The following is a 27,890-nucleotide window of genomic DNA, read 5'->3' on the forward strand; positions in this document are numbered from 1 at the left end:
GATCTTCAGCATCTCCACCATCTGTTAGTGTACATGACCAAGAAGGTACTTGTCCAGTAAAATGAAGTTCATGAAGTTTTGTCTTTTCCACCTACTTCTTATAACATGGATCCATTTGTGAAGTTGTGTAATCCTTCACTTGAGTCAAAACACACTATGATGGAATGACTTTGCATAAAAAGGCATATGTAAGGACACAATTTTCAAAGCAAGGAAAAACATGTGTCCGAATTTTCAATTCACTTGAACCTGCATACTTTAGTCCTTCACATACACCCGTCCTCCATCTTATCAATGATGTATATGGGCTTCTGTTTAGTATTACAAATCAAGATGATTTTCCATTCCGGCCTATGTTGCTGCCAATCATGAGTCACCTTAATCACATGGCCTTTTAAGTGGCTAGTCTTTGCTCTTTGAGCTGAACAAATTAAGCTTTCTAAAATCCTGATCTGATGTGGCCTCTATTTAGCATAACTGTTTATCTTTCTAAGATCAGATAATGATAATAGACAAATGCCTAGTTTCTGAGCTGCCTAACATTTGTGCAAAGCTGCAGCTTTGAATCTGAATTCAGTAGCATTTTTCCAGGGGCAAAGTGACATAAATTTATAAGGACTCCTTGACTAGAAACAGTGCTTTCTCTGACCCTTTTTTAACCTAGGCCTAAAATAGAGATATCTCTCTAAAATCCCTGAAGTTATGGCTTCCATGTTAGCTCAGAGAGTGCACTACCAAAAAAAAAAAAAAAAGAGCCAGAGAGAGAGAGGAAAGATGCCCAAGAACTAATAAAAATATTATGTCCTGGTCCAATTGGCTTTCAAGTGCATTTTTCTGGAGATGGTCAGAAAACACCTTGGTTTTCTGCATTGTGCAACCAGTCTACCAGTCACATGGCTTGTATTTCTTCTTTAGAAGCTACTCTACTCTACTTAAAAATCCACATTAGAGTATTTAATTTTCCCTTCAGTAACAAACTTGTCTTTTACCTAAATGCTTTTCACTCCCAAGCAAATTAGAACCTTCTTTTACTTTCAATTTTTTAAACAGCTATGTAACAGCAATGTAAAGAACAAAAAACTATGTTGACGTGTTTTCAGATTACCTTTAACATTTAGATTTGATTGTATCTCTCTTTATTTTCAAATCACTTCCTTTCTTAGGCCCAGATGGTTATTTGCATTTAACCTTAAGCATGAAATTAATGGCACTGTTACTCTGCAGGAATGCAGGTAACCTGATAACATCGTTTTCACTAGCTCTTCGGGTTTTTAGAAAACAGGTTCTTGGTGCTGAAAGTGAAATTTTTAAGGACTTTGTTCACATCTTAGGCAGCACGGCTCTTCTGAGCACTACTGAAAATGAAGAGGTAATGGACAGAGACATTCCAAAAAACCAGTCTAGATTTAATAAGCAATTGGGATTTGTACCGTGAATGGTACTTGGTTTGTCTATAAAGAATGAAAAAGGAGATTAGATCCAAAAATAGGAAAGTGTGTCCATAAGCAAGTTAGGATTTGGAGAAGCATCCAGAATGATCATTAGGCTGTGCCAGAGAACGTCTGGCTAGGTTTCAGCATCAAAGCTTATCAATTAACAGGGCTGACACACACACCCCCTGATTCTTCCCTTTCAAAAGCAAGTGAATTATCTGATACTCACTTTTGTGTCTGTGTGCACTGGGCAATGACATCTCTGCCCTGCTGTCTGAGGATTTCCTGCAGGTGACCCAAGCAAGCTTTCTACAGGTGACTGCAATTGCAATTGTGTAGGGTTCTTTACAATCTGTTCCCACAAATAAACACTTGTGCAGCTTCTGCAGTGCTGCACATTGCTAGAACTATGTAACTTTTAATGGCCCAATTTAACAATAACTTGCAGGTGTCTGTTTGAGTGAAGGTCATACATTCCTCTCTACCATGCATGAAAGTAGAAAGTCAAGAGTTAGACCCAACTTCCTATCCCCCTACCAACACTATAGGATGTTCTAGTTGGTTCTGATCGAATATTATTAATTTTTCTGTTTTAATATTCTCTAATGTTCCCCAAATAGATCTGGCCAGACCAATACATCAGCAGTCCTGAAGGAGGATCTTATTTTACGTTTCACATTGGATCAATTTATGTTTTGAAAATATTGATTTTCTCATCATCTAAAAGTGTAAGTATTACACTATGGGTAGTAGAACTAACAAGCAGGTTTCCTATGGTGTTGAGTCCTTTGCTCTCAACCCTCTGACAACACTCCTCCAAAGACAAGAAATAGACCATGCAGCTGCTAATATCCAACTGTGTATGTGACTGCTGGCTGGTAAATGGGCTGCAGAACAGAGCATCTAACACTTGAGTTGTCTGTTGAAGTTTTTTTCAGTGAAAGCTTTTGTTTCTACAAAGTCACTGGTTTTTGTCAGATCTGTAGGATTGTATACTTCATCCTAAGATTTAAGAGAAAAGTTGTAAAAAAACTTCATTTTAAATGTAAAATCTCTAATACTAGTCAAGCAAAAAGAAGACGTGCTACTATATACACTGTAACATCCAGTCTCTGTGTTAACTATGTCTGTGTTCCAGCTGCTTGATTGCTCCAGTACTACTTACCTATTGTCTGCTTCTGGGTAGTAAACACTCCATGGGATATGGGACTACCAAGTATTATTTGCCACATGTTAGTGCACTACACAGAGCTTTCAAGCCTTGTTGGTCCTTAGAAGCACTACCATCTTTAAATGTTAAACAAAAATGAAAAAACAGTGCTGATGAAGTAAATCTATCCTTCTTTTAAGCTAATCAGCTACAATTCAGTCATGGCACACTACTCATCTTTAGCTTTCCATGGCAATCTCTCCTCGCATAAACACAGAAACCCAAAGATTTTTTTGTTAACTCCAAACATTCTATCTCCTATTCATCAGAGAGAAAAACCCAGCAACTTTACTGGTCACTGCCTTTGATAGCTTGGTTTTTTAAGTAACTGGGTAATAATGTACCATCTCCCTTACAGCCATATGCCAGGGAAGTTCCCTGTGAAAAGCTACAGTAACAGCTTTCTGAGAATCAGACCATCCAACTTTTGAGTGCTGTACAGATCTATTCTCCCGGTCCATCTGTTAGAGTGGCAAGGTGCCTGGTTTCAGACCAACGTGTCCATTTCAATAAAGCAAAAATAACAATTATTAAAAAAAAAAAAAAAGCTTCCAGCTGATGTAATACCTCCAGGATTTGTAGTTCCACAAGGAATCCCTCCTCAGTCACAGCGATACCATATGCTTCTTTCATACAACACCTAGTGACTCGTGTGCCAAACTTTGGTGGCAGGAAAAAAGAAGACTGTGAGTTCACAACTGCCAGGATGACAGACTGTCTATAGCAGTGGAAACCTGAGCAGTACACTAAGGCAACATGTGCTGTCTAAACATGTCACAAAGAAGCACAATTGGTATCTGTGGCTGATAAAAGCATTCATCCCTGAAGTGTATCAATTGTAACTAAGATATTCCAATTCATCTTCTGTAACTCCATATTAAAACAATAAACTTTTTTTTTAACTTATGTTTCTCAGGCAGGTCTTTTGGGCATTCTGTATTTATTATTCTCCTGGAACTTCATATCAGTATGTCCACATTAAAATGAAGTAATTTCTGACAGTCCCAAATTTAGCACGGGATTTGAAAGGCAAGCTAACTTAATTCCTGTCTGCATATGATTGTGAGAACAAACATTGAGTAGGAAAAGGGAAACCATTGTTTTCAAAGGACTTACAAAAGTTGGCATTCAGTAAGCAACTCCATGAAAAATGTACAAAAGAAGACTTGGTGTATTCCTTTCAGATAAGTGGACTCAAAGCTTAGCAGGAGGAAAAGTTGGTTGATGCTTGTTTATTCTAACCTCCTGAATCTAGTAAGCAGATCTATTAAGAAACAAAAGCCTTTCCTGTAGTCATTTCCTGACACAGAGCAGAGTTTTTAAGTTTTAAGAAAATGCAGTTTTGGACAAAATACTATCTGGTTGCCAGTCTAGAGGCAAACTTCCAGACTAGCTGCATATATTCTGGGTTGTAATTAGTTGAGATGGTTAATACAACAACAGTAGGGAATTACATGTCAGCTTTGGAAATCTGCATTTATTCCAGACATTTAAATGACAAATTTGAACCTGACCAGGTAGCAGCAGAGTCTTCCATTGGAAAGTCTGAGTGAAACAGCAAGTACCTATTGGTAAGCAAAGCCAGCACTACATAGTGATAAATAGTCCAACAAGCACGGTGAAATAGTGACACCTGCGTTTGAAAACTGTTTTCATATGGATATCAGGATGCTCTAAAAGACTTCCAACTTTATGCCCATACTGAGTCACATGCACAGGTCTTAGTGTGTCGCAGTGTAGAATCAGGACTTCGCTGACTTGGGATCAGATCCACACAGGAATACAGTCTTCACAATGCTGAGAATACTATAGTGATGCCACATTGCCCCTGGCTTTGAAGCCTATCTCTCTCTACCCTGCAAAGGGAGAGTTAATTATTTCAGAATGAGAACCAGAAAAAAAAGGTACTACTTACAATGGTCAATAGGAAGGCTATAACAAAAGTCTTACCCTTCCCTTTCCAGAGTTTTTGGCATTGTATTTAGCCCAGCTAGGAGGCATGTCTGCAAGGAGGCATAGGGATTTGAGGTATCTAGTTCCTCAGTTGGCTCAGCCTCTTATGCAATCAATGTGCAGGGCTGCAACTGAAACTGGGAACGTCCTCAATGGTCCCTGAACACAACCTTCTTCTATAGAATGGACAGCTGTGACCAGCGGCTGCTTTAGATCAAGGTAAAGCCAAAACTACTCAAGGAGAACTGAAAACTTGTTTCCTGTTTTCATGGTGAATGAAGCTATGTAGGTTTTAATATGTACGGGGCAAGAATTGAAAACTTATTTGTGTTGCAGTACAAATGAATACCACAGCATATAATTTATCATTTATAATTCATAGTTCATAATTGCCGTTAGTGAGTGGGACAAATATTGTCAATAAATACTGACATTTTTCTCTTTGCAGCCTGAAATGATCTTCTAGTCTACAATTTGCTAATTAAAGAGGATGTGTAATCACGAAATGAAAGAAAAGCTCTGATTATCTTAGCCTATGTCAAGCCAACACATTTTTCCAGTGAAACTACAATGGTGAGGGTTAATGAGCAGCTTTAGTATAAAATAAAGTTGATTCTGCATATTACCACCAGCAGACAGCATCATGTCTCAGCTACTGCACAGCCTCACAACTGAATAGTCCTTCTCTGAATCCCACAGTAATGTCATTTAAAAAGAAAAATCTCCCGGAATTTCATATCCTACTCAGAAAGAATACATTAAAATATACTGAATCAAGCAGAAGATCAAGGGTCATCAAATAATACTATAGAGGTATATGGCAGAAGAAAGAAAGGGAGAAAGAAGGAAGAAAAATGTATGTATTGAACTGATTTCCAGTTCTGTGGGCTCCTTGCTGCAAGCCAAGGCAATTTCTCCAGCCTGCCCTTTTTCCTGTGGGCTCTATGGAAGCAGGTCACAAGAAGCATGAATTGTCATGCCATCTTCAGCTTGCACCTAACTACCTCCTTTCACAGGATCCCTCAACAATTGTCACTGATTCATTCCAGATTTCTAGGAAGCATCAGGTCTACCATATAAGTAGAAGAGAACTGTAGTATATGCATAACTGCTTTCTCTGGCTAGGAGTAAGTATGGCTCACTGCTCCCATTAGGTAAAAAAACACTGCTCACTGACTAGAAAAGCTGGTCATCAAGCAAACATTTCACTTGAAATAGAATCACAGAATATTCTGAGTTGGAAGAGACATAGGTATGTGTTGAAATATCCTGGATTTAAAAAGGCACTACTTCTTTCCTTGTTAGTCCAAATTAGGGAACTCCTAAGCACATCAGGACTAGGAACTTCTAACAGGGACACAGAACAGAAATGCCAGAACAGTACAGAAAAGGCAAGATCAAAGGTGTCAGTTGTTTTCTGAGCTGGCCATTTTTAAATACTCCTCTCACTGGAAACTTTGTCTGTTTGTCAGCACCTCTCTGTGTTTCCAGTTCCCCTGCTTCCCAGTGACCCAGAAACATGGTGATTTTCAAGGCACCTCATTTGTTCGTAGGCAGCAGCTTTTACAGTAATGACATGCTAGCACCCTTTTCAGAATGAGAAATGCTGGCAACACAGTCAGTGCAGAGGAAATTGTTACAACTTCTCAAACCTATATAGAACCAGAAGGTAGAAAAGGGATACATTGCTCTGCAACAAAACAACGTGCTCCATTCTTATAAAGAGGAGTTGTGGTTATGGAACACATTTGCCAAGAAAACCTACCAGTAATTTGAGTACCCAGACACCATCTCCTGATTATCTGAACAAGAATAAACAAGCCCTTTCCTGCACAACAAATGTGGGATCTCTTCCACCCCTTTTCACTTGAAATTAAAGAACAGGGAAGGAACAAGTAGGGAGCCTCAGATCTGTTCAAAGGATTCTGTGAACAGAACACACCCTGAAGAAAAGCAAAGTTACTGTAATCTTTCTCACTGTTGTCCTGCCCATTTCCACAGGACTAAAAGAACCTTATTCCAAGAAAACTGAAAAGATTAGTGAAACAAAACCTAGAAGCCATCTTCAAATGTGCCCAGTGTCAAATTAACAGAACACTCTCCTCCTGACAACCATGCAAAGTGCCGTAATGAGACTGAACCTCCATGGAAAGAAGTTCACAAGCCACCACTTTCACAAACCACCCTAAAAACACTACCAGCACTACCACTACTACAGGGTGGTAGTTTAGAGAAACAAATAGTTATCATGTTTACTCAGTGCCCACCTTGACTGAGCTTTTCAACAACAAATAAACAGTTCAAAGCCGCAACAATGATGGCAAGAATGAGTGGGTGCACGTTTACATTAACTAACGTTTTGAAAATAAAAGATATTTCTAGAATGTTGGAATGTATCAGAAACAAGTGTAGTATGTATACCATATACATTGCAAGACGGTGCCAATATATGCACAAAATATGTTGCTCTGAAAAGAATCAGTCCACCTACACAAAAATTAAGAATCCTTTGGTTTAAGAAATGACAAATTCTCACAACCAGAAACTGGGGCAGGTTCATCTACCATCCCCACAGAGCAGCTGAGCAGCTCACATCAGACTGCTCAGCAGAACAGTGGATGCTATGCCAAGCACTAATGTGTCATTTTCCTGCACCAGTTTAAAGTTTTCTTCTTAATTCAAGAGTAAATAGATATATGCTGCTGTGCAGATCTCTGCACCAAGCAATTCCCATACTGACTTTCTGTGGCTTTTTCATTAATTGTGATAATTATTTATATAATAATGGAAATTTCTTATCCTAAAAGAATATTTAAGAGAGCAGCCTGTTGTGTGTCACTGGTGCTCAGATTACACTACACATTAGTAAATGAGTCCTCTTTTGGGGATGCTCAGAGTGCATGAAAATCTAGTTTACTAACTGATTTGCCTGAGCCTGGGTTAAGTATTTCTTGTCCTTATTTCTACCAAACATTTGGTCCTAGAAGTACCACAAAATAAAGAGTCAACTGTTGAATTCACACCATAGAGGGACAAGACACTTGTTCAAAATATGTTTTTCATCAAGGATAACCTAGGCTATTGTCTTTCTAGTAGGGAAAGAAATCACAGAACAAACAGGAAAAACCATTCAGTCTAAGAAACAAGCTCCAAGTGCAATGCACCAGGTGAAGACCTAAGATACAGAGTGGCTACAAAAATTTCTGAAAAAAAAAAGTCTTATACATTTCTCAGAATTCTTAAAGCACCAAGTATTTTACTGGGTTTTATAATTAAATATACTTAGTTATTGAGACTATCAGTAAAGCTGAAAGGAACTTCCAAAGGGCCTGCATGAGTCAGCTGAACAAGCAAATACAATGGCAAACAAATTCAGTAATGGCAAATAAAAAAAATAAAGGAGAAAAAACCTTTATGCTAGGTGTCCTGAAATATTTCCTCTTAACATCATAATTTCTGAAGGAAATTCATGTGTCACTGTAGTCCAGTGAAAACCTTTGTTTAATGAACAGGTGCTGTAAGAAACAGAATGGAAAGAGTGAAGTCTGTTAATGAATGAGAGTTGGAACAATAATAAAAATAATGCAGAGTTTCTGTAGAAGCCAGTAGTGCAGACTCAGCTGGAATTTTGTATGCTATATCCAGCCATTCTACCTCAAAATAGGTGGGATTATTTCCTAATGAACACAGGAAAATGTAGTAAGAATAAGGAAAAAGAGCCTGAAACTCAGGAAAGTCTCTTCCATGGAGAACTATTAAAACTGATAAGAACAAATCAAATTATAAAGGCACAAATCCTGAGAACTTGTTCATCTTCCCTCCTAATACAAGAATATAGAAATGAATACAAGGTGAAAAACTGAATATCAAGTAAACAATTTTCTCATTCAAACTGCAAATACGTATGTTAGCACAAGGAGCACAGAGACAAGAGCTTGACAAGACTTGGCCATTTCTTTGGCTCTCCAGAATATCTGAAATGCTTCTGATTAATGTTAACACCCTCTGAGAGCCATATCAAGCTTCATGTTGCTGGAGGTTTGTCAACCTCTAACAATCTCACCATCTACAGGTGACTTCACATTGAACTATTGCTGGCTTCATGTCCTTTCCCTAATTCAGCTGGCACTGACAAAATATGAGGTACACTCCTAGACAGATCTCTGCTACACTCAAGTAATTCCTATAATTCTAGCAACTACCGGAAACTCAGCATTATTGTCCTGGCCTTGTTCGTCTCCATTCTCGGCATTACACTGACCTCTGGTGGGCGGCAGGAAAACAAGACGTCAAGAAACGAAGCAGACAAAAAGCTAAGGAAATCACACCCTGCAAGTTTGGTGGGAATTCAGTGAAGGCATGAAGGAAGCCTGACTTTGAGAGTGCTCCAAATCACTCAACACAGCAGAGCAGGAGCAATGTCACACTAATGACTCACAAATCACTTTAGAGGTACTTCAGCTTTTACACATGATGCTCCCTCGAGATACTCTCTTTATCATGTTGAGGTAGAAATTCCTATAATACTACTAAAACATTGTATATACAGCAGCCCCTTATTCTAGATGAGGAAAAGAAAGAAAACAACAGGTGGATCTGCAAGCTTTCTATGCAACACACACCTAGAACTAAAGCACAAATGTTTAACATTTCTTGACTATGGTCAGGCTATATTTAACTATTTTTGTTTATTTTATTTTCTTCTTTTGCACATTATAGTGTACCCAACGCAGAATCACTTGTTTTTAAGGAGTCCTGCCCATTACGGGGACCTGTTTTGTGGCATGCTGCCACAAATACCAGCACTGACCTCATGGAGCAGTTAATTGATATTGGGAACAGAAACAAGAGGCCAGAAACCAGGAAAGGCAGGAACTAGTTTTCTTGCTGAAGAAAGTACAACAGGGAATTTTTAGCTTTAGAAGTGAGTGTTAGAAATCACTAAGGAAAACTAAGGACACACCCAGACAGAGAGGAACAAAACAAGATGTTTATCAGAGATTCAAAATTTGACTGCTTGTTAGTGCTCCCAGGAAATCAATGACTACTGAAAAGGATGAGGAGCCAGAACTGTTTCTACTACACCACCTTTGAAGAGTGAGACTGAATACTGAACTGCAATCTCCCTTGCATGGAGTGGTAAATTTATCAAGAACAAACTTGATTTGACATTATATTTCCCCGGGAGTGGGGGAGCGGGGACTGGGGGGAAGCTGTCTTCTAGGGATGTCAGTTGCCAGCTGTTGAATTATACTTTGAAAACGAAAACTAAGAGTGAATTAAGAGATCACTGCTGATGTGAAGTATTTTATAGAGCTAAAGCCAATGCCATCCAAAATAGGCTCTTTCAGTGTTAACACAAATCCTGTCCACACATACCTGGAGACATAGGTACCTTGCTGCTGGAATGTTGCAGTGACACTTGCAAGGTGGCTTTATGGATTTAAAAGAAAATCGTGGAGAAGTATGCATACCTCAGTGAGTGTAGATATTACCACCACTCCGTCCCATGCTTTCTCCAGGTGATGGGATGACAAGAACTGCACGCTACACTTTGGGCTAGCCAGATGATGATTTTTCAGAAAACCTTCAAGAACTTAATATTCTCCAGCCCTTCAACAAATCTGGCTGAAACCATCTTGAAAAATATCACCTACTGATAAGAAAAAAAATAATTTCAATTATTAGACCAGAAAAAAAAACTCATCAATAACTTCAGAGCCAAAAATGCTGAATGTCTCCTGTCTTTCAATAGGTAGATAAGCTATTCTGTCTTAATCACTGGAGGGTGATTAAGTCATGCCCTCTGGCTAAGTTGACAGATTGGAATAACTCAGCCAATGCATGCTGCAGATCAATGGTTTAGTTCAGATTCCCCATAAGGGTCCACAAAAGCTACAACAGGGCTTTGCATCAAAACAGCTAAATTCACTACTGCTAACTATGCAATATGTACAATAAATAATCTGAACAACAGACAGCAGTGCCCTGACCTGTCAAAGCACAACTCAGAATTACCTTCTGCTAAAGCTCCTAGCTATTTGAATGTGGCAGTATGGTATCTGTTTCCACCTTAAGAGGGTATTTTTATCCACTACATAACTAAGAATTGTTGTTAGTTATGCCTTCAATTTAACATGTTCTGGTTTCATGAGGACAGTTATAATAAATAATATGATCACAAATTCAGACATTAGGAATTTAGATTCACTGTGAGAATCTAGAGCAGCAATCATATGAAATAATTCCTTTTTTGAATTATGTTGCCACTTTCAAATTCTAACCAAAATTCTAACCATGATTGGACTCAATCAATCAGATTGAAAAAGATAATAAATCCAGCAATGCAGTATCATCTCCCTCCCTTTGTAAATTGTTCCAATGGTTATTTTTACCATCTAACAAGTTTTTCAGTAAGGAGACAGCTGCGGGATGTGTGACCAACGTCCCTAATCCATATTTACTATATGAAAAGTACTTTGATCACCATTTTCTCATGGTATCTGATTGTTTTGGAAAGTTTGCAGACACTACAAAGCTGAAAGGCTTGAGGGAAGGGATTCTATTCAGAGAAAGCTTGACAGGCTAGAGGGGTGGACCCATGAGAACCTCCTAAAGTTTAACAAGGCCAAGTACAAGGTTCTGCACCCAGGAACAGGCAATCCTCAGTATCAATAGAGGCCGGTGGATGAATGGATTCAGAGCAGCCTTGTGGAGAAGGACTAGGGCATCCTGGTGGATGAAAAATTGAACATTGACCTGGCCATGTCTGTTGGCAGCCCAGAAAGCCAATCATGTCTTGGGATGTATCCAAAGCATTGTAGGCAGCGGGTCGAGAAGGGGATTCTACCTGAAATGACTACATTTTTCATATAATCAGTTAGTGTTTTATAGATAGAATGATTCTCATGCACCTATTCAAGCTCTCCTGTATCCACAGGCAGGAATAATAAATGCCACAAACATTTAAATTTTTTTCTTCATACTGTTCACTTACATAATCAAAATCTGGACTAGTTATATTTGACTTAAACTTCTGTCCAGGCAGCTGTCCCTGAGCTGCAAATCAACACCTGACTGTATCAGTAACACAGAGTTACTGATCTCCACAGATTTACTGGCTTGACTGTCATCAACAATCTCATCAGCGTCTTCCCCAAGATGGACTACTTGTATATTGTAAGTATCACTTTACTCAAAGTGCTGACCTTTATGCATGCATAAGTTTGGCTTGAAGTAATGCTCAAGATAATCTTCTTCATGTAGAAAACGGAATTTCAAGTGACAAGTCAAAGCTAACAAAGGTGAATGTGCTAAAAATTAATGTTAACATTAATTTAGTTTTGCTATAAACAGAGCACGACTATACCCTGTCTGTTTTAGAGGTACATCTAAGCATAATGACCCAAAAACTAGTTTCTGTAAACTAATGCTGCACTCCTGAAAGTACATAGGCTTCTCCAGAAGCTCTAAGTGGTGACATTTGCTTGCCCTTTGACTTTTTCTCATATTTATCTTTTTTTCCTCTAACTACCTAGGCTTTAATAAATCATCCTCCTGACTTGGACATGTATTACAGCTTTTATATACAGTAAAATTTACATGAACCTGCCTAACTAATACATATTCTCTGCCTATCTAACGTATATTTACTTATGTGATATAATCTTACACAATTTTTGAAACACAAAATTTTGGGGGTTTTTTTTGTTGGTTTGTGGGTTTGTTATTTTTTGGTTTCTTAGGGTTTTTTTAATAAGCAAATTGTATTGTAGAAGTTATCTTGGTGACATTAGCTACACCTACAAAAGGTGAGAAAACTCAACCTGGGGATAGATAACTCAACTTGGGAGACATCATGGTCACGAGATGAGGGCGTTTACGTGCAGTCATCTCACTGTGATGTGACACCCACAAGGGCACAGCAAACACTGGAAACTTCCACAAGGGAGCAGGGAGTACCGGGAACTTCTCCTCCGCATCCCTCTCACCACAAAGGAACAGGGAATACTGGGAAATTCCACAAGGAACAGGGAACACCATTGTGAGAAATATCTCTGATTAAAATTTTGGAGGCGGTCAAATAAAGTGAAACAAAGAACTTTATTATCAGCTCACTGGGTGCACCAGACTTGTGGCCAGGTCCAAGCACACCCTGAATGGAAGGGATGAGCCCTTTTAAGATCCCTTGGTTTATATAATAACTTCCTCACTCCTCCCATGCCAAGCCCCACTTCTTTTCTTCCTTAAAAGGCAATATAATCTTCCTCTTGCAGTCCATTGGTTGTTTTAACCAACCTACCAGGTTATTTCCCTGCCCCAGCCGCATGGTCCCCTGGCAGTGAGCCCAGACTGGTCTTACTGCCTTACATACTTTCCAGCCCGCCTTCACACTGTAACTGTAAGCAGCAGTAGGTAACTGTAGGCAGAACTGAAAGCAACAAGTACCTGTAAGCAGCCCACCAGTCCTCGACCACAAAATGGCTCCCCACCTCTTCAAACAAAATGGCTTCTAGGTATCTCGACTTGAGGTACCTATGGAAACCCCTGCGTGTAATAAAACCACCTTATTTATTTCCTACACTGTGAACCCCCCCACCCCGGCCCCCATGCCACTCCCTCACACTGCGCTGGGTGCACACTGCGCATGCACACCTGGCGGTGTTGTGGAGCTCCCCTTCTCCCTCCTTGGGGTGTCTCCATCGTGTTGCAGTGGGTGGCCCCGGCTAGTGTTGCCTCGCATCTCAGCGCCTTTCACCTGCTCAGGACTCCATCTGCTTGGACAGCCACAGCTATAGCCTCACGTGTGCGGCAGACCCAGTATGTTGTCTCTGCGCTGCAGGAGGAGAAGGCAGCGCATGGCATCCTCCCTCCCTTTCGGGAGTAGTGGTTCAGCCCTCTGGGGCAAGGCGGGAGCAGCAGGGCACCGATCAATCCCACAGCAGGACTGTGCAGAGGAGCAGTTGTGATCAACTTCTAATCAAATTCTAATCAACTTGTAATCTTCGATTGTGGTGATGGGAACATGCAGAGCCTGCTGTCTTTTGGAAACCGGGCAATTCTTTCAAGTATTCTTTCTGGGCTCCTTGTATTGTTCATATATCTTTGTCACTCTTCCAAGTAAAGTGTGGGGTTTTTTTTCCAGATAGAACCAGTGGAAGTCTGTTGATGGTCGCAGCAAGTACCAGCATGACCCAAAGATGCCCCGAGAGCACAGTGTGCTTGGCTTTTCTTAATAAATATGTGTTCTGTATAAAATATTTATTCATTTATTCACAATCACATATTCATTTATCCACAATAATTTAATTGTGAAATTTTAAGTATTTGGCAATTGATTAATTGCTCTTTTTTAAGTGCTGTGAGCTTGATTTTGCAGGGGTGATCAGTTCTAATACTTGAATTTTGGCCTTTGTGTTGCCCATTCATTCCTGCCCAGAGTGACTGAGGTAAACAGGAGTTTCTGCTCAAACTGTTTTAAGGAGCTGATTATTTGCCTTTCTCCTCCCTGTTTTTGCAAGGACAAAAAACCACAAAAAAATAAAAACCAACCTGTTGAAATTGTATGGTTGAGCAGCTAGGTAGTAGATTTTATCCTTCAGTCTTTTAAAATGAAGAATCTCATTTAAAAGAGGAAAAACTAAAATTATAATGGCCACTTTTAGCATTGTTTAGCTGACCTGTCTATCATGACTTCATACATTTGCAAGTATATAGTACATAACTTTCCATACTCCTGCTGTGGTCTCTAGTTTTCCTGTTGTAAAAAGATATCTATGGCTTCAGAATACTCAGCTACAGAAAAGATGAAAATCTACTTCAATGGTGAAAAAAAATGGTTTGCTTTTGTGGATTTTAGGGTTTGTTATTAATGTCTGGTGTAAGAACAATATAAAGAGATTTAATCCAGCTATAGGACTGTTTGGTATTGAATAATATATAGTCTACTCTTTTTCTGGGCTTTCCCTGATGCACTTTTGGAAGTGTAAAGTATATTTTAAGGCTGACAGATTTGTGCCAGGATGTTTAATGCTGTGAATGCTTGTTACAGAGTTCTAGTGTGTTTTGCTGGGAGCTCAGGAGCTTCTGGAGACAGCCCTGTGTGGTGAAAGCCTCTGAGCATGAGAAGGGCATGTAGAAAAAAGCCACAAAGTACTGATTGCACTGAGCTGTCCTGCAACTTGCCTCTTAGGGTAACAACAATCTCTTGTGCAGCTCTGTCCTTCAGGCTACTCCTACAATAAAGCATACTTTCTGTTGAAAAAGAAGTTTGTCAGCATGACTTTAGAGCAGAAATTAGAACTGAAACAGTGAGAGTGAGATAGCCTCATGGCTACATTCTCATCAGCAAAAGCAAAGTGGAAACCATGAAGTCAAAAAATTTGGTGTGAGTGGCCTATTAAACCAGTACGTCCAGTGTGTCCAAGAGAAGCCCATGCTTTTTCATGTTTGTTTTAGGGGGATCATGCAGTGGAGCAGTTCAGAATACAAGGACTGAAAACATCAAAAGACTGGCAAAACATGAAAGCTTGGAATCTTATGTGCAAGATGTTTTTTCACTGCAAAATCTTGAAAAAGCCAAAACTATTGAAAAGCAGAGTAGTGCAAGTCAGCACCAAATTCAGTAGTATAAACAAGGCATCAATAAAAATTGCATGCATTATGAAACATTTCTTCATTGCTGAAACTGTGGTTTGTGTAACCTCCATATGCAAGGATAGGGCCAGTAATCCAAGTCTTTGAAGCCAGGAACTTCTTGATGAGTACTAGAAATGTGATGTAAGAATGATCCAGTACTATATCCCTGGGGTTTTTTTAGGTTTTTTTTTCCAGGAAAGAATGTAGCAGAAATCTTCAGTGCAGTAATGAAACTCCTTCAATACTCTTGAAAATACTGGGATTGGAAAGTTTCATGCAATGAAATGTGCAAATCTACTTTAACAACATAAAAAACACAGACGCACCTAATGTTTTACTACTGCTGCTTATAGAAAATGAACCTGTGAAGTCTATCCAGATTTTTGGCACTACAGACAATGAATTTTTTGCAAGGCTGGGGAGTAAGGTGGGGACTCTTCATATGAACCTGTTGGACACAGACAGGAGAAATGCATGTGTAATCCATTACTAGTAATGTACATAATATCAGAGCTGCTGCTTGTTTTTCAACACAAAATTACTAAATCTTGTCTTTCTATTATTAGTGTTCTCTCAAACTGTTGTATACTATGTCACAGTCATATCATATGCATGAGTTAGTACAAAACATTCTGTTGAACCCCATCATCCGGAAAGTGTTATTACTGCCACCAGCTTGTAAATAGTATCTGAACTCTTGATTAGGTGGGCAAAGAGCTCCTATTGCTTGTAGGTTTTTTAAAAATTAGATATGCACACTTCAGCTTTTCACTTTTTTCCCAAAAGGAGGAAGGGGAAGCTGATCCCTGTAATTTTGTATCAGTCTCACAGATTTAGAGGATGTTACTGAAAACAGCTATGTGCTACCATATGTCCAGTCTCACAATGTGTTTACTTTTTTTCCCCAGGAAGAATTGTTAGAACCAGCCTGAGACCAACTGACTGTGCAGCACTAATCCATAAGAAACAAAAAACTGTTTAAAAGATGGACTATTAAGCCTGCACGTAGTAACACAAGTCACTTTTAACTGTATTGGGGCAGTGTCTGGTAATGTTTATGTAGACAAAAAATGAAGATTTATGTTTCTGTTCTTAGAATTTCTACCTTTCCCAAGCTATGATAGCAGTTGCTTCTGTTTGACAGTCCTGACTTCCTCTGAATTATTGTTGGGATACCAATGTACCCCTTTGGACTCAACAAACCCTAGGAGCTGCCAAGTGGTTGGGATGTAACCACTAAAACCATTATAGTACTCAGAGATAGGGTTAGCTGAGATTTGTATTGTGGCGAGCAAAAGTAAAAATTTAAATGTAGCAAACCTGGATTTAAAAATAGCAGTAAAGGTATCTCTACAACATGGAAAGCTGTAATCTTGGCTTATTACTACCTTGATCAGCTCTGTAGTATGGTACTTCAACTAAACTTGAAGTAGAGTGAAATACTCTTGAGATAACAACTGGAAATGCTGCTTGGTTTTTTATTAGGAAGACTTAACAAAAATAAATTTTATCAAAAGAGCAAATGCTGAAATTGTGTATCTTCCAATGTCTGATTTTTCAGTATTGAATGTAATACTAAGTCTAAGTTCATTTTTGGTTTGTCAACAAGGAAGAAGGTTTAGACAAGAGTAATTAATTTTTATGACCCAACATGTAATTACTGGATGCACTTGAAAGTTTAGGGTTTCTGTTAGGGATTATATCCTCTGAGGATACCATCTGTTCTGGAGTTTTGCTCATGGGTCTTTGTTCTTAGAAGTATAAGACTGACAGGAGTAGCTTCTAAGATTTTATACAAATGAACAAAAAACACAACAAAAACCCCCAACTCTAGAGAGCAACAGCTAACGCCAAGTTTTGATGATGGATATCTAAAATGTTAATTACCTTCCAACAGGAAAAAATGTAGAACCTTAAGCTTCAGTGTGTAATACAGGTTTCATTGTGGGGTGGAAAGTGAAAAAAGGTGAGGTAGAGGGAGGAATAGGTGGGTGTAAGGGTCACAGATTACTAAAATAGTAATGTTGGTAAACATGAAATACGGTGTTAAGCATTAGGACTGCCTTTTATTTTGTATGAGTGGCTAACTGGATTGTATCCTTAAATAAAATGTCAGACTACTTATTTATTTTTCTTTTTCCCCTTCCTCTGTTTTACCTGAATACAATGTCTGACCAATTTTTGGAGTTGGTAGTATTAAACAGTAAAAAGGAGAGCAGATTCTGAGGTGGTTTTAAGAGAGCAAGAGAACAAAGATCTGTGAGCTAGGTGTTGTACCACCCCTCCTTCCTGTTACATGCCTCCAGCCCTCTCTGGAAGAGGGCTCTCCATACCAGAAGCCGCAAATCAGAACTTCTGAGAGGTGTGCACAGAAAGAAAACCACCTTGTTCCAAATTACTCTTCACGTTTTAACACACTGCACCTAAGATTAAGACTTGCTCTGTTCCATGGAAACAGTCTATCTGTGGGGGCATTCTTGAACATAAATCCATTGCCCCTTCTGCCCAGCAAAGGGGCTCATTTGTAGTAAATGTAATGATAGTAGTTTATGAAGAATGTGAAGTACATTCTGGTAGCCTCACTGAGAAAATACATGCACAGTTGTAGCTGGTTTTGAGATTTTAACATTGCAGCAAGTGAAGTGTATCATTTACATAGTGACCAGTTGGGAAGGCAGTGGTTTTCTTCACTCTTGTATTGGGTCCGGTAGAGAGGGAGTTAATTTTCCCTGCAGCAGCCCTTGTAGTGCTTGGCTCTGTATTGGCAGCTAGAAAGGTGTTGATAACCAGTGTTTTGGCTACTGCATCAAGGCTGTCTCTTCAACATTCTCCCCTCAGTAGGCTGGGGATGGGCAAAATCTTGGGAGGGGGCAAGATCTTGTTTGGGACAGCTGACCAAAGGGAGTTTGCTCAGCAATAAAAGCTAAAGAGAAAGGATAAGGGGGAGGGGCATTAATTCTTATGATGTTCCTATTCTGGAGCAATCTACTAAGTGTACTGGAAGTCCCAGAAAGTGGATGGATGTCATGTGCTGATGGGAAGTAGAAAGCAAATCTTTTGGGTTTGTTTGTTGTTCTTTTGTTTGGTTGTGGGTTTTTTTTTCCCATCTCCATGTGCCTTTTGCTTTTGTTTTATGAAACTGTCTTTATCTTGACCCACAAGGTTTTTTTACATTTGATTTTCTCTCCCCTGCCCCATCCTGCTAAGGAGGGGAAGTGATAGAGCAGCTTGGTGTCCAGCCAAGGCCAACCCACCACAACTCTTACTCAGGAGACAAATAGAGGGAGAAAACAGGCACATTAAGGAGAGAGTGTCGGTGTGTTTGGTTTGACAGCTTATATAGTCTGCTGTTGCTTTTCTGGTGATTTTTAGGTAAGGAAACGGTAGCCTGGATATACATTGGAAATATAAAACTTGGACTGACAAATTCCTGCTATGGGGACAAATACTTAACCTGGAGTAGCTGTATCCTCAAGTGGATTTTAATTGGTATTACACCTGTTTTTACCAGATGGTGGTGTCAAATGAATCTGTGTTTCTGAAGGCTTTGCGCCTTTGTGTAACGTAAATAACACACACAGGCAACCACGGCATGCCCTAAAAATTCAAGTTTTACTTGACTTTTAAATAACCTGGACACAAATATTGACACAGTCATCTGTCAAAGCACACAGTTGCTTCATGAATACTTAATGTACTTAATGTACTTAATGTACTTAATGTACATAGAACATAGGCATCACATTGATATGTTTATGAATGTTGTTTTCAAACATCTTTCTAGGGAGTTTTGAATTAAACAGACCTTCCCAAAAGAGAATGCACTATTTATTCGGTTCAGTACTCACCTGTATAAAGGTAATGGATTTGGCAATTTAAATGGTGTTGACTTTTTTTTTCCAACCAATATGTTCAACATAATGAACTTGTTTAGAATACAAGTTGCAAGTGATGCTGGTAAATAGGTGCAGTGTAGAAAACAGCAGGTCAAGGGTAGCCCCTAATGAAAGAAACCAGCTAACTAAGCAAAGGAACCAATATGGGATATACAAAAATGCTTTTGTGTTGTGGTTGCAAGCCCTCTTATTGTATAAAATACGTTTCACAAAAGGTTTATCTATGTTGTAGTTGTTGCTAATTATTGGGAGAGTTCTGTAACTTACCAGTGCTTAGCACTTAGAGACGTCTCAGAAGAGATAAATGCAGAGGCACAAAGTTATATTTGTCAGCCTGAGATCAATTCAGCAGAATTAGGATGAGAATATCTCAAATATCAGTCCTTTTTGTCCAAATGAGGAGAGGTCTGTGTAGCATCAACCCCAGGGTACATTTTGCCTGACACAGTTGTGCAGCTCATGTCTTTTGCCTGATTCTTTACCTGACCCATCAGGAGGTACAAGCATTTTGGACTGGCATCCAAACTCCAGATCTGAAAAGCCATGCCTCTAGGCAGTGAAAGCCCCAAGAGTGTGGGGGGGGAAGGGTAGCAACAGTGGAAAGGGCAAGGTGTAGCTCAGAGCTGTAAGAGGTCAGTCGCTTAAACATGTAGTGCTGGTTTAGATCTACAAAGCACAGCTGTGACACAATAAGTGCTTTCAGTGATTCATCACTTGTAGGTGTCTCACAATAAAAATATCATTAAAAAGGGTGCCTTTCCTCAAATGACAGGAGAAGAAGCTTGAAAGGAAAGGAGGCTCACATAAATAGAACTTTTCTGTTCTATTAGCTGACAGTGATGTCCCAAGTTTTGCCTTGTTTTGGCACAGACAATGTGTAATACAGGCATTATATGCTTAATCTTTCTTTTGTGGATACAAAACTGTATTGTAGTGCCCCAGACTGACATTAGATTTGCTAAAACCTGCTTCCTACATAGTCTCATTGAAGAGAAGACAGCTAACTCAAATCCACGGCTTTCTCTGTAAATTTCTCATTTAAATGCAAAAAAGTTGGCTTGATTACAAAACAACTCTCTGATGACTTGAGAATTGAAACTTTTCACTATTACACTAGACAGAAGCCTATTTTATGATGTAGTGGAGTAAGTAAAATGCCACACACTTGGCTGATGGTATCCAACAATAACACACAAAAGCCCACAGGCAGATGACAACATACAGGAAAACATGAGATTGGATATAAACCTTAAAAGTAATTTTCTTCTTCATCAATATTTGAAGACTGGCAAGATATGGACACTATGTACAGATAATTCTCAAATAGTAACAACACATATCTGTTGAAATACATATGCTCTACTTGCCTGTGCCTGAGTAAGGATTGCAAACTAATGGTAATGATTTAGAAAGCAGCAAACTACAAGCAAGTGTATAATGCTGCAGCTTGGAACACCTTTTGGAAGAAACAAGGAGTGACTTTCATTGCAGACATTGTAACCAGTTCATGTATGGTTTGTCATATTTCAGTGGTCTTCCGAAAGATTGTGATGCTCTTGATTAAGCGATTTTGCCACATTGATTTTTTTTCCTTAGGCTCATGGGGGGTTTTTTGGCGGTTTTTTTGGGGGGGCTTGGGGTGGGGTTTTTTCTTTTTGTTTTGTTTGTGCTTTTTTTAACTGTTGCCTGTGAGAATACTACACAAGATCATAAATAAATCCTAAAGGATCACTTTAAGTTGGAGCAATGACAATAAAACCATTTTACAGACTTAAAAAAAATGATCAAATACTTTAAGGAAAGCCCAACGATGTTCTAGGATAAAATCTGTAGTAAATTCAGAAAATTCTGAAGAACCTCCGTGATAACAGAATTTTTACCACAGAGGACTTTTCACTCTTTCCTTCCCTTAGATTTGTTCACTGAGGCTGAAGAAGCAGAACTGTCCAAAGTAAGTGATCAAAGAATAGTATTTATTGAGTGAATCCTTCTTCCCTGGCAGATTGCGGCATTTCCCAACCTGCGGACCAATTTATACTGTGATAGGAATACATGAACTGTATGGCTACTGCCATGGCTAGTAACATCCACCTGGCCACCTCAGATCATGAAACAAAAAAGGATCAAAAAATGAAGTGGAAAATAAAACACATCATACAAGGCTTCACTTATCAGTTTTGTTAGTTAAAATGTGTATTGGTAATCCCTTATGCTTACTGCAGTTCTCAAACAGTATTGCTTTTCTGACAGGGCTGCAGTTCCCTGGTACAGTCTTGCTTGGGCTACAAAACACAGGATCACTGTAAATCACTGTAGGTCATAAGAGTTGAGTGTAAGGAGGACAGATGTAGAAAGGCACATGAGCTACTGAAGCCATTTACAATCCTGTTTGACAAATTCAGTATTTAGTTTGAGGATTACACTTAGCAAAAATTACAAAAAAATAAAGACTTTGCTAAGCTTCTTAGAAGTGCGCAACACCAGAAGGCTCATACATGTGCTGACTGTGGACAAATGGGAGGCAGAGGAATGACTTTCAGATATTTGTACAGAGTGATAGGACAAGAGAAGAGTCAGGCATCACTTCAGATACATACTGACAGATAACCCACTCAATGTGCAGCATCATTGAAACTTAGTATTCCTACCATGACAATAGAAAAAAACAATTGTAGTTATCACACCTGAAATACTGCCTTTGTCACTTTAACGTAGTAGAAATGGCTCAGAGAAAAGTGACAGATTATTTTATATGACAGGAGATTAAGGCAGATTTTGCTAATTTAGTTAAAAACTAAAAATCAAAAAGGCTATTTCCTAGCTGTCTTAAATACTACTCCACAAGTTTCATTTAACCAGCACTTGCTAAGCAGTTCTTGATACAGTGGGTCAGTACATATTCTCCAGTTTGTTTCCAGTGTGCTTTACTATAAGTTGGTAAATGTATTTCTAGGCTATGGAATGTTCAATTAAATAGTCCCTCTACATAAAAGGACATTCAAAATTTAGAACACTTAAAACTGTCAAGGGAAAGTAAATCTGTATCATCTCTGGAACTCACTGCTGCAGAGTGTTACTGAGTCTGTTATTTTTGATTCAAAATTTGTAATAGAAACATGACATCTGTTACTGTGCTAGGCTAAAATAAACCTTGTAAGAGCTATCAGTCCTTATGTCTCAGGACATAAGTTGATCCCCATATAAAATCATGAAGATAATTCTCCCCATATCACACTGTATTGCACAATTGACCAAAAATACAACTGTTTTACTTATCTTGAAGAATCTGGTCCTGATCGTGTCAATTAACAGTCACTTTGGAACAAGGCTATTCACTTACAGAGCAGACCATGAAGCCTGTTTTGTTGCAGCAATTTTTTTTCTTTTTCTTTTTTTTTTTGTTGTTCATTTTTTGGAAATGTAAATGCTGATCATTCAGTTTTACTAGGACTTTTCTTTTTGGTTGTCTACCAGGCAGCTTCTCCTCAATCAGTCACATCACTAGAATGTGATACCCAGTCAGTGATAAAAGCATTGCTTGGTCTTCCCAGCAAGCAGGCTGCACTTCCAGGTGTCCTGAAGAAGTTATTACCATGTCGACGTCAGTTCCTTCCCTTGCACACATAAACAAATTCTCAGCTTCAAACACTAAAATCCATGCACCATCTTCAATTCACCAGTCAAGTCTCCACCTTGAAGCGTGACACCCGTACAGTTTTTATGATCTTAGTGGTGGGCTTTCCAACAACATTATTAGGGGATGGCTGAGATGTGTCTTCTATTAGACTGTCTTTAGATCCATTCAGTCCCTGAAAAGAACAAATTAAACATGTTGAAAAAGTTTTGGGGAATTTCAGTACTGTATTTTGCCAACTGTCGCTATGAAAGCCTTAGGCTATGGATACAGCAATTTACATATATATATATATACACACACACATACACACACACCCCACGAATATTGAAGCCTCTACATTTTTTTGATCAAACAGAACATTTTCTCCCTCTTGCCTCCTGCCAGCTGCTGCCCCTCTGTGCTACACTGCCCATTCAGGAAATGCCATAATTAATGATTTGATATTTAGCAAAACACTGCAAGCAAACACTCACAAGGAATTAATGGCCACTGTTGTGAGAGGGCCTGGGGCAGAGGGAAAAGACAGCTGTTTATAGACACTGAACATTTTAACCTTAATTCCTCATAAGGTATGCATTTAAGCCACATGTTATTGGATAGGAATAGAAATAAGACAATGTGGATTTTGAACAGAACAAGTTACCTATTTCTACAAAGCATGTAAATGTGCTTAGCCTTAAGTAACCCAACTTCCCCATCACTGTAGGAGCAAGTCCTTACAGAAACATCAAGGACAGCTCATCTTTTTCACTTTCCATCATATGTAGGAATTAGAAGTATCATTGAACTTAATTGGTATCAAAGAATAGATAGTGTGTTAACTAGCCTAATTGTGAAAAATACCTATTTATTGTTTTAAAATCGTACAAGCTTAAATTATTCTAATTGCTTACAAGATAAAATAGGACATGTTTTGCTAGTATTTTGTGCAGTTTCCACACTGCATAGAGTATCAGCATGCAGTTTTAGTATATCCACATGCTAGATGAACAGACTTGATGACTGGTATGGGAAGTTAGGTATCTGGAATTCTTCCTTACATGTTTTGGTTTTCCTTTTGCGTGCTCACTTGCAAGTGCTTTTGAATAAAATTTGCTTCTCACATTTGAAGCTCAACAAAACTATCAAAGAAGAGAGATAGAGTAGTATAATATATGATGAAAGATAGTGATTGCATCTAGAAAAGATGCATTCTGTCCTTTTTAGATGTCAATAACCTAAAAAAAAATTCAGTATTTGAGAAGAGGGGAAAAAAGAAAAGAAAAATGAAAAGAAAAAAATGCTTCAAGCCCAAGCAACAAAGCTCAAACAAGACGTCTAAAAGAGGTGAAAAAATGATAGCAGGTTGTGATTATACCTGCATTACAAGTCCATTTGCATATTTTAAGAAGTTTTGAAATTAAGTTCTCCTTCTGTGAAGAAGAGAGTATCATCTTAAGGATGTATGAAACTCAAGCTGGAAAAGAGTTCTCCAGCAGCAGAAGCAGATGTTCATAGCGGCATATGCTACAGAACTGCCTGTATTTTGAAATATCAACAAACTGTAAATAAAATCAAAATGCAAAATTTCAAGTGATACTGCTGCTGAAAAAAATCACAGCCAGCTTTACTTTTCAGTGAAAATCAAGACTTAACTTAAATAAAGCCCCGCTTCTCCATCCAAAAAAAAAAGAAGGAAAATTGAAAAGTATTTACAATTACTAACCTGTTGAGTCAATTGGATGCTGGGACCTTTCACATCTGAAGATCGTGTAACAGGTAGTGGAGGGACTAGATCAGTTTTAACACTGGAATTATGATACCACAAAATGGATATTGCTTTAATGAAGTAAAATATAAGTGTGCAGAAGAACAATAATGAAACCAACCCAGACAGCTGCATAGATCTGAAAGGCTTATCACCTGACTTTAGATATCTGAAAGCTATCATGCTGATCCTCAGTGGGCATCTACAGGGCACAGGCCACCCCATCCCTGTCTTCTCCTGGTCTACAGAAGCAGCCCAACTTCATGCAAGATCAGAGAACCTTAGAATGTTTTGGGTTGGAAGGGACCTAAAAGATCGTTTAGTTCCATGGGCAGGGACACCTTCCACTAGACCAGGTCTCTCCAAGCCCTGCCCAACCTGGCCTTGGACACTTCCAGGTATGGGACAGCCACAGCTTCTCTGGGCAACATGTGCCCACCACCTCAGAGTAAAGATGAGTCTCATTTGAAATCATGGATGAGCTACACCTCCTTCAGGGTGCTATCTAGCTAAAACTAGCCTTCCAGGTGGGTGACATCATCAGGAAACTGCTTTTTATATTTTTAAGGCCTTACTACAACTGAGAATGGGGCTGTCACTTTTCCATTCATCATTCCTCTTCAGTCTTTTAGCAAAGACTGATCCACCCATTGATGAAGAGGGTTGTACCAGACTTCCCATGAAACAAATTACAGACTTAATACAGATAACATCTTAACTCTATTAAGGATGAAGGAATCTGGAAGGCAACTCATGATTCCTCATGCCTTAGGCAACTTCATGACCTACCACTAAAGGCAAATACAGGTTTATTTCAACTTTTTCAGTTTTTCTTCCTTCCAAGTGGATAAAGCAAGGCACTGTGGCCCAGAATAGAACAGAAATGGTTTTGTGGTTGTTTCATTCATGTGGCTTGGAAGACACAGTATTTAGAGGGTTGCCTGAATCCTGTGCCACCAACCAGCCACATTTATTCCACTTCTAATCACCATGACCTTTGAATAGCTTTTGGGCTGCATTGCTATTAACCGCATTCACATACTTCACTTCAGAGAGGACAGATCTTTCACCATCAGAGCACTGGGACCGCCGATATTGACGGTAGCTTCGAGGGGAATGTGAATGCCTAATGCGGATCGGGTCGCCTTGAGTCCTGAGAGAGACGCAGAATTCACAGCAGTAGGTTAGTAAACCAGATCTTTGGCACAAAACACAAATTCAGCTGCAGAGTGAGAGATCCTCTCATTTCTTATTAAAGTATAACAGATGGCTTATTGCACTGGCTGAATTTAAAAGGTTGATGCTTTTTTTAAAAAAGCCTGTACTTGGAATTCAATGCTTTAGAAGTGCAGAGATCACAAACTGGCATGCCCATATTTCAGCATGAAGTATAAATTAATGCATTCTTTATTAAAGCATCCTTAACATCAGCCTTTTCTGTTTAGTGGTCTTGTGGAAGCACATTATAATGCAAAACAGAATGCCATTTCTGCCACATGCAGCTGCACTGACACATGGCATCCCAAATGAGCAATTATCACAGTGAAATAGGTGTTGGCTCTCAAGGAAATAGCTGTGCCCCGGCAGCTGCCCATGACAAGCCAGGAAGGGGGTTGTAGAGGTCCAACAGAGCTTTGTGAGCAGAATAAATATTCAAAACAAAGAAAAAGTTTAGGAAATAAATAGATTTGCTTGTTTGCATCCAATTCTCTCTGATTCTGTAGTTTATAATTTAAAAAATATCCGTGGATGGCATAGGAAGACATACAGAACATACAGAAATCTGACAGATTCACGAGTGTGTGGGAGAGATGTTTTAAAAAGAGAAAATACTAGGCTTCAAGATTATTAAGTAACCTCACCCAAGCCATCCTAGATGAGTATTTGGAGCAGATAAGAGCTCAGAAATTATGTGTTAACCCATTTCTCTGTCAATATGACAGAGTTCACAGTAAAATAAGAAAAGTGGGCTTTTACATTCACAAAGAAAACTCCTGACATAAACTCACTCTACTTTAGTGTATGGAATTTCTTTCAACTGCTCTTCAGATAGGCCAGATGGATCCACAAGCTCCTTCCTATAAAGGATTAGGAAGAGTAAAAAATGTAACAGTAACTATGAAGTGCAAAAATGTTCTTATTTTTATTAGAGTGGGCTTAAAAGATTTACTGAAACAAGCTGTTGTCAGCCCTGAAGCTATCTTGACATCAAAACAGGAAACCTATTTAGAAATAAGTGTAACTTCACCTTGATTGCTTCAACTGTATGTTGCATCCTGTTCCACCTTCCTCTCACCTCCCTGCAAATCTGATCTTGTTGCTTCACATTATGATGAACATTGCGTATCCTAAACAATTAATATGCTCTGGAATAACTAAATATCTTCCTAACGGGTAGTTCTGTAGCATATGGGGTGTCATCCTAAAAGTGTCAGTATTACAAGCAAAGGCATTTTGGAAGCCATAGAGGAATAAATCTCTAAAACCGAGCATTGTTCTTTAATAATTCATTTACATACAATGGTCTTCTGTATTCAGTGCATTCAGTGATCTGCAGTATCTTCTACACACAGCAGGTCATTAACACGCCCATAATTTACTGTGGCACATAACTAAATCAAAATGTAATGCCTTATAGCCACAGCACAGGGTATGTGAATAACTACATTAGAGGAAAACCAAGCATCTCCCAGACCCTACAAGGACTGTACTTACTGAATATGTTTCCACAGTTCTTCTTTAGCTTGTACATCTGGGCTTCTCCTATAAATATGAACAAAGACAACAAAGGTTGAACTGTGAAAACCATAATGTGAGATGTTGCTGTTCTAGTAACTTTTAACAGCACAGACCCTGCACAGAAATCATGATAAATGTAATCTCAGAATCCACCAATGACTTCCATTTTAAGGTTTGTTATCTCAGAAAATGCATTAAACTTCATTGCTTTATTTCAACTGTAAAGTAATTTCTTTAACGACAGGCTATCAATCACAATTCCAGTTCCACTAGCCTACAGCAAGAGTATACATAAAATATAAACAACAGCAGAATTTCCCAAGCCAAATCAGTGCCTCACTACTGCCACCCCTTATTCCTCCAAGGACAACATGTTTTGGAATAACACTTCAGTAAAAGGCCCTCAGAAATGTCCTGTGGCCCACAGAGACCTTTCTGGGCAGAAGGAGGGACCAGACACACAAGGCTGACACACCAGTAATCCCTGGCCATTCCCAGTCAGCACAAGTTGCTTCACCGCAATCACAGTTGATTCCTGGTCATGTCCAAGAAGGGTTTCTGCTCACTTTATTTACATTTGGTATCCAGTATGAAAAAAAACCCAAAGTCCAAAACAAAACAAAAAAAAACAAACAAT

General features: G+C 38.9%; 1 protein-coding gene and 2 long non-coding RNA genes across 7 annotated transcripts in view; 1 reads left to right on the forward strand and 2 right to left on the reverse strand.

The window, feature by feature from the left end:
- Positions 1 to 4,093: 4,093 nt before the first annotated feature.
- On the reverse strand, positions 4,094 to 13,202 carry LOC113961098. 2 transcript variants are annotated; one of them, XR_003532199.1, is made up of 3 exons: positions 13,089 to 13,202; positions 11,805 to 11,909; positions 4,094 to 4,499 (listed from the first exon to the last, which is right to left on the reverse strand). It is a non-coding gene; the product is annotated as an uncharacterized LOC113961098 (long non-coding RNA). The 2 variants fall into 2 exon arrangements; XR_003532200.1 differs by lacking the exon at positions 13,089 to 13,202 and adding an exon at positions 12,899 to 13,000.
- Positions 13,203 to 13,243: 41 nt separating this feature from the next.
- LOC113961099 lies at positions 13,244 to 18,343 on the forward strand. 2 transcript variants are annotated; one of them, XR_003532201.1, is made up of 3 exons: positions 13,244 to 13,812; positions 15,588 to 15,661; positions 16,143 to 18,343. It is a non-coding gene; the product is annotated as an uncharacterized LOC113961099 (long non-coding RNA). The 2 variants fall into 2 exon arrangements; XR_003532202.1 differs by having other exon boundaries at positions 13,244 to 13,664.
- A 2,388-nt stretch (positions 18,344 to 20,731) lies between these two features.
- The window catches only part of EPB41L4A (erythrocyte membrane protein band 4.1 like 4A), a 123,234-nt gene continuing 116,075 nt past the window's right edge, over positions 20,732 to 27,890 (reverse strand). For all 3 annotated transcript variants that reach the window (XM_027671148.1, XM_027671150.1, XM_027671151.1), the window contains 5 exons: positions 27,230 to 27,277; positions 26,524 to 26,592; positions 25,557 to 25,667; positions 24,473 to 24,554; positions 20,732 to 22,939 (listed from right to left, as the gene is read on the reverse strand). In XM_027671148.1, the coding sequence (XP_027526949.1) occupies positions 22,811 to 22,939; positions 24,473 to 24,554; positions 25,557 to 25,667; positions 26,524 to 26,592; positions 27,230 to 27,277 (439 nt within the window). In that variant the 3' untranslated portion in view covers positions 20,732 to 22,810. The remainder of the gene's footprint in view (positions 22,940 to 24,472; positions 24,555 to 25,556; positions 25,668 to 26,523; positions 26,593 to 27,229; positions 27,278 to 27,890) is intronic.

This window comes from Neopelma chrysocephalum, unplaced genomic scaffold, assembly GCF_003984885.1.
Source record: "Neopelma chrysocephalum unplaced genomic scaffold, ASM398488v2 Primary Assembly neopelma1_97034, whole genome shotgun sequence".
Taxonomy (NCBI): domain Eukaryota; kingdom Metazoa; phylum Chordata; class Aves; order Passeriformes; family Pipridae; genus Neopelma; species Neopelma chrysocephalum.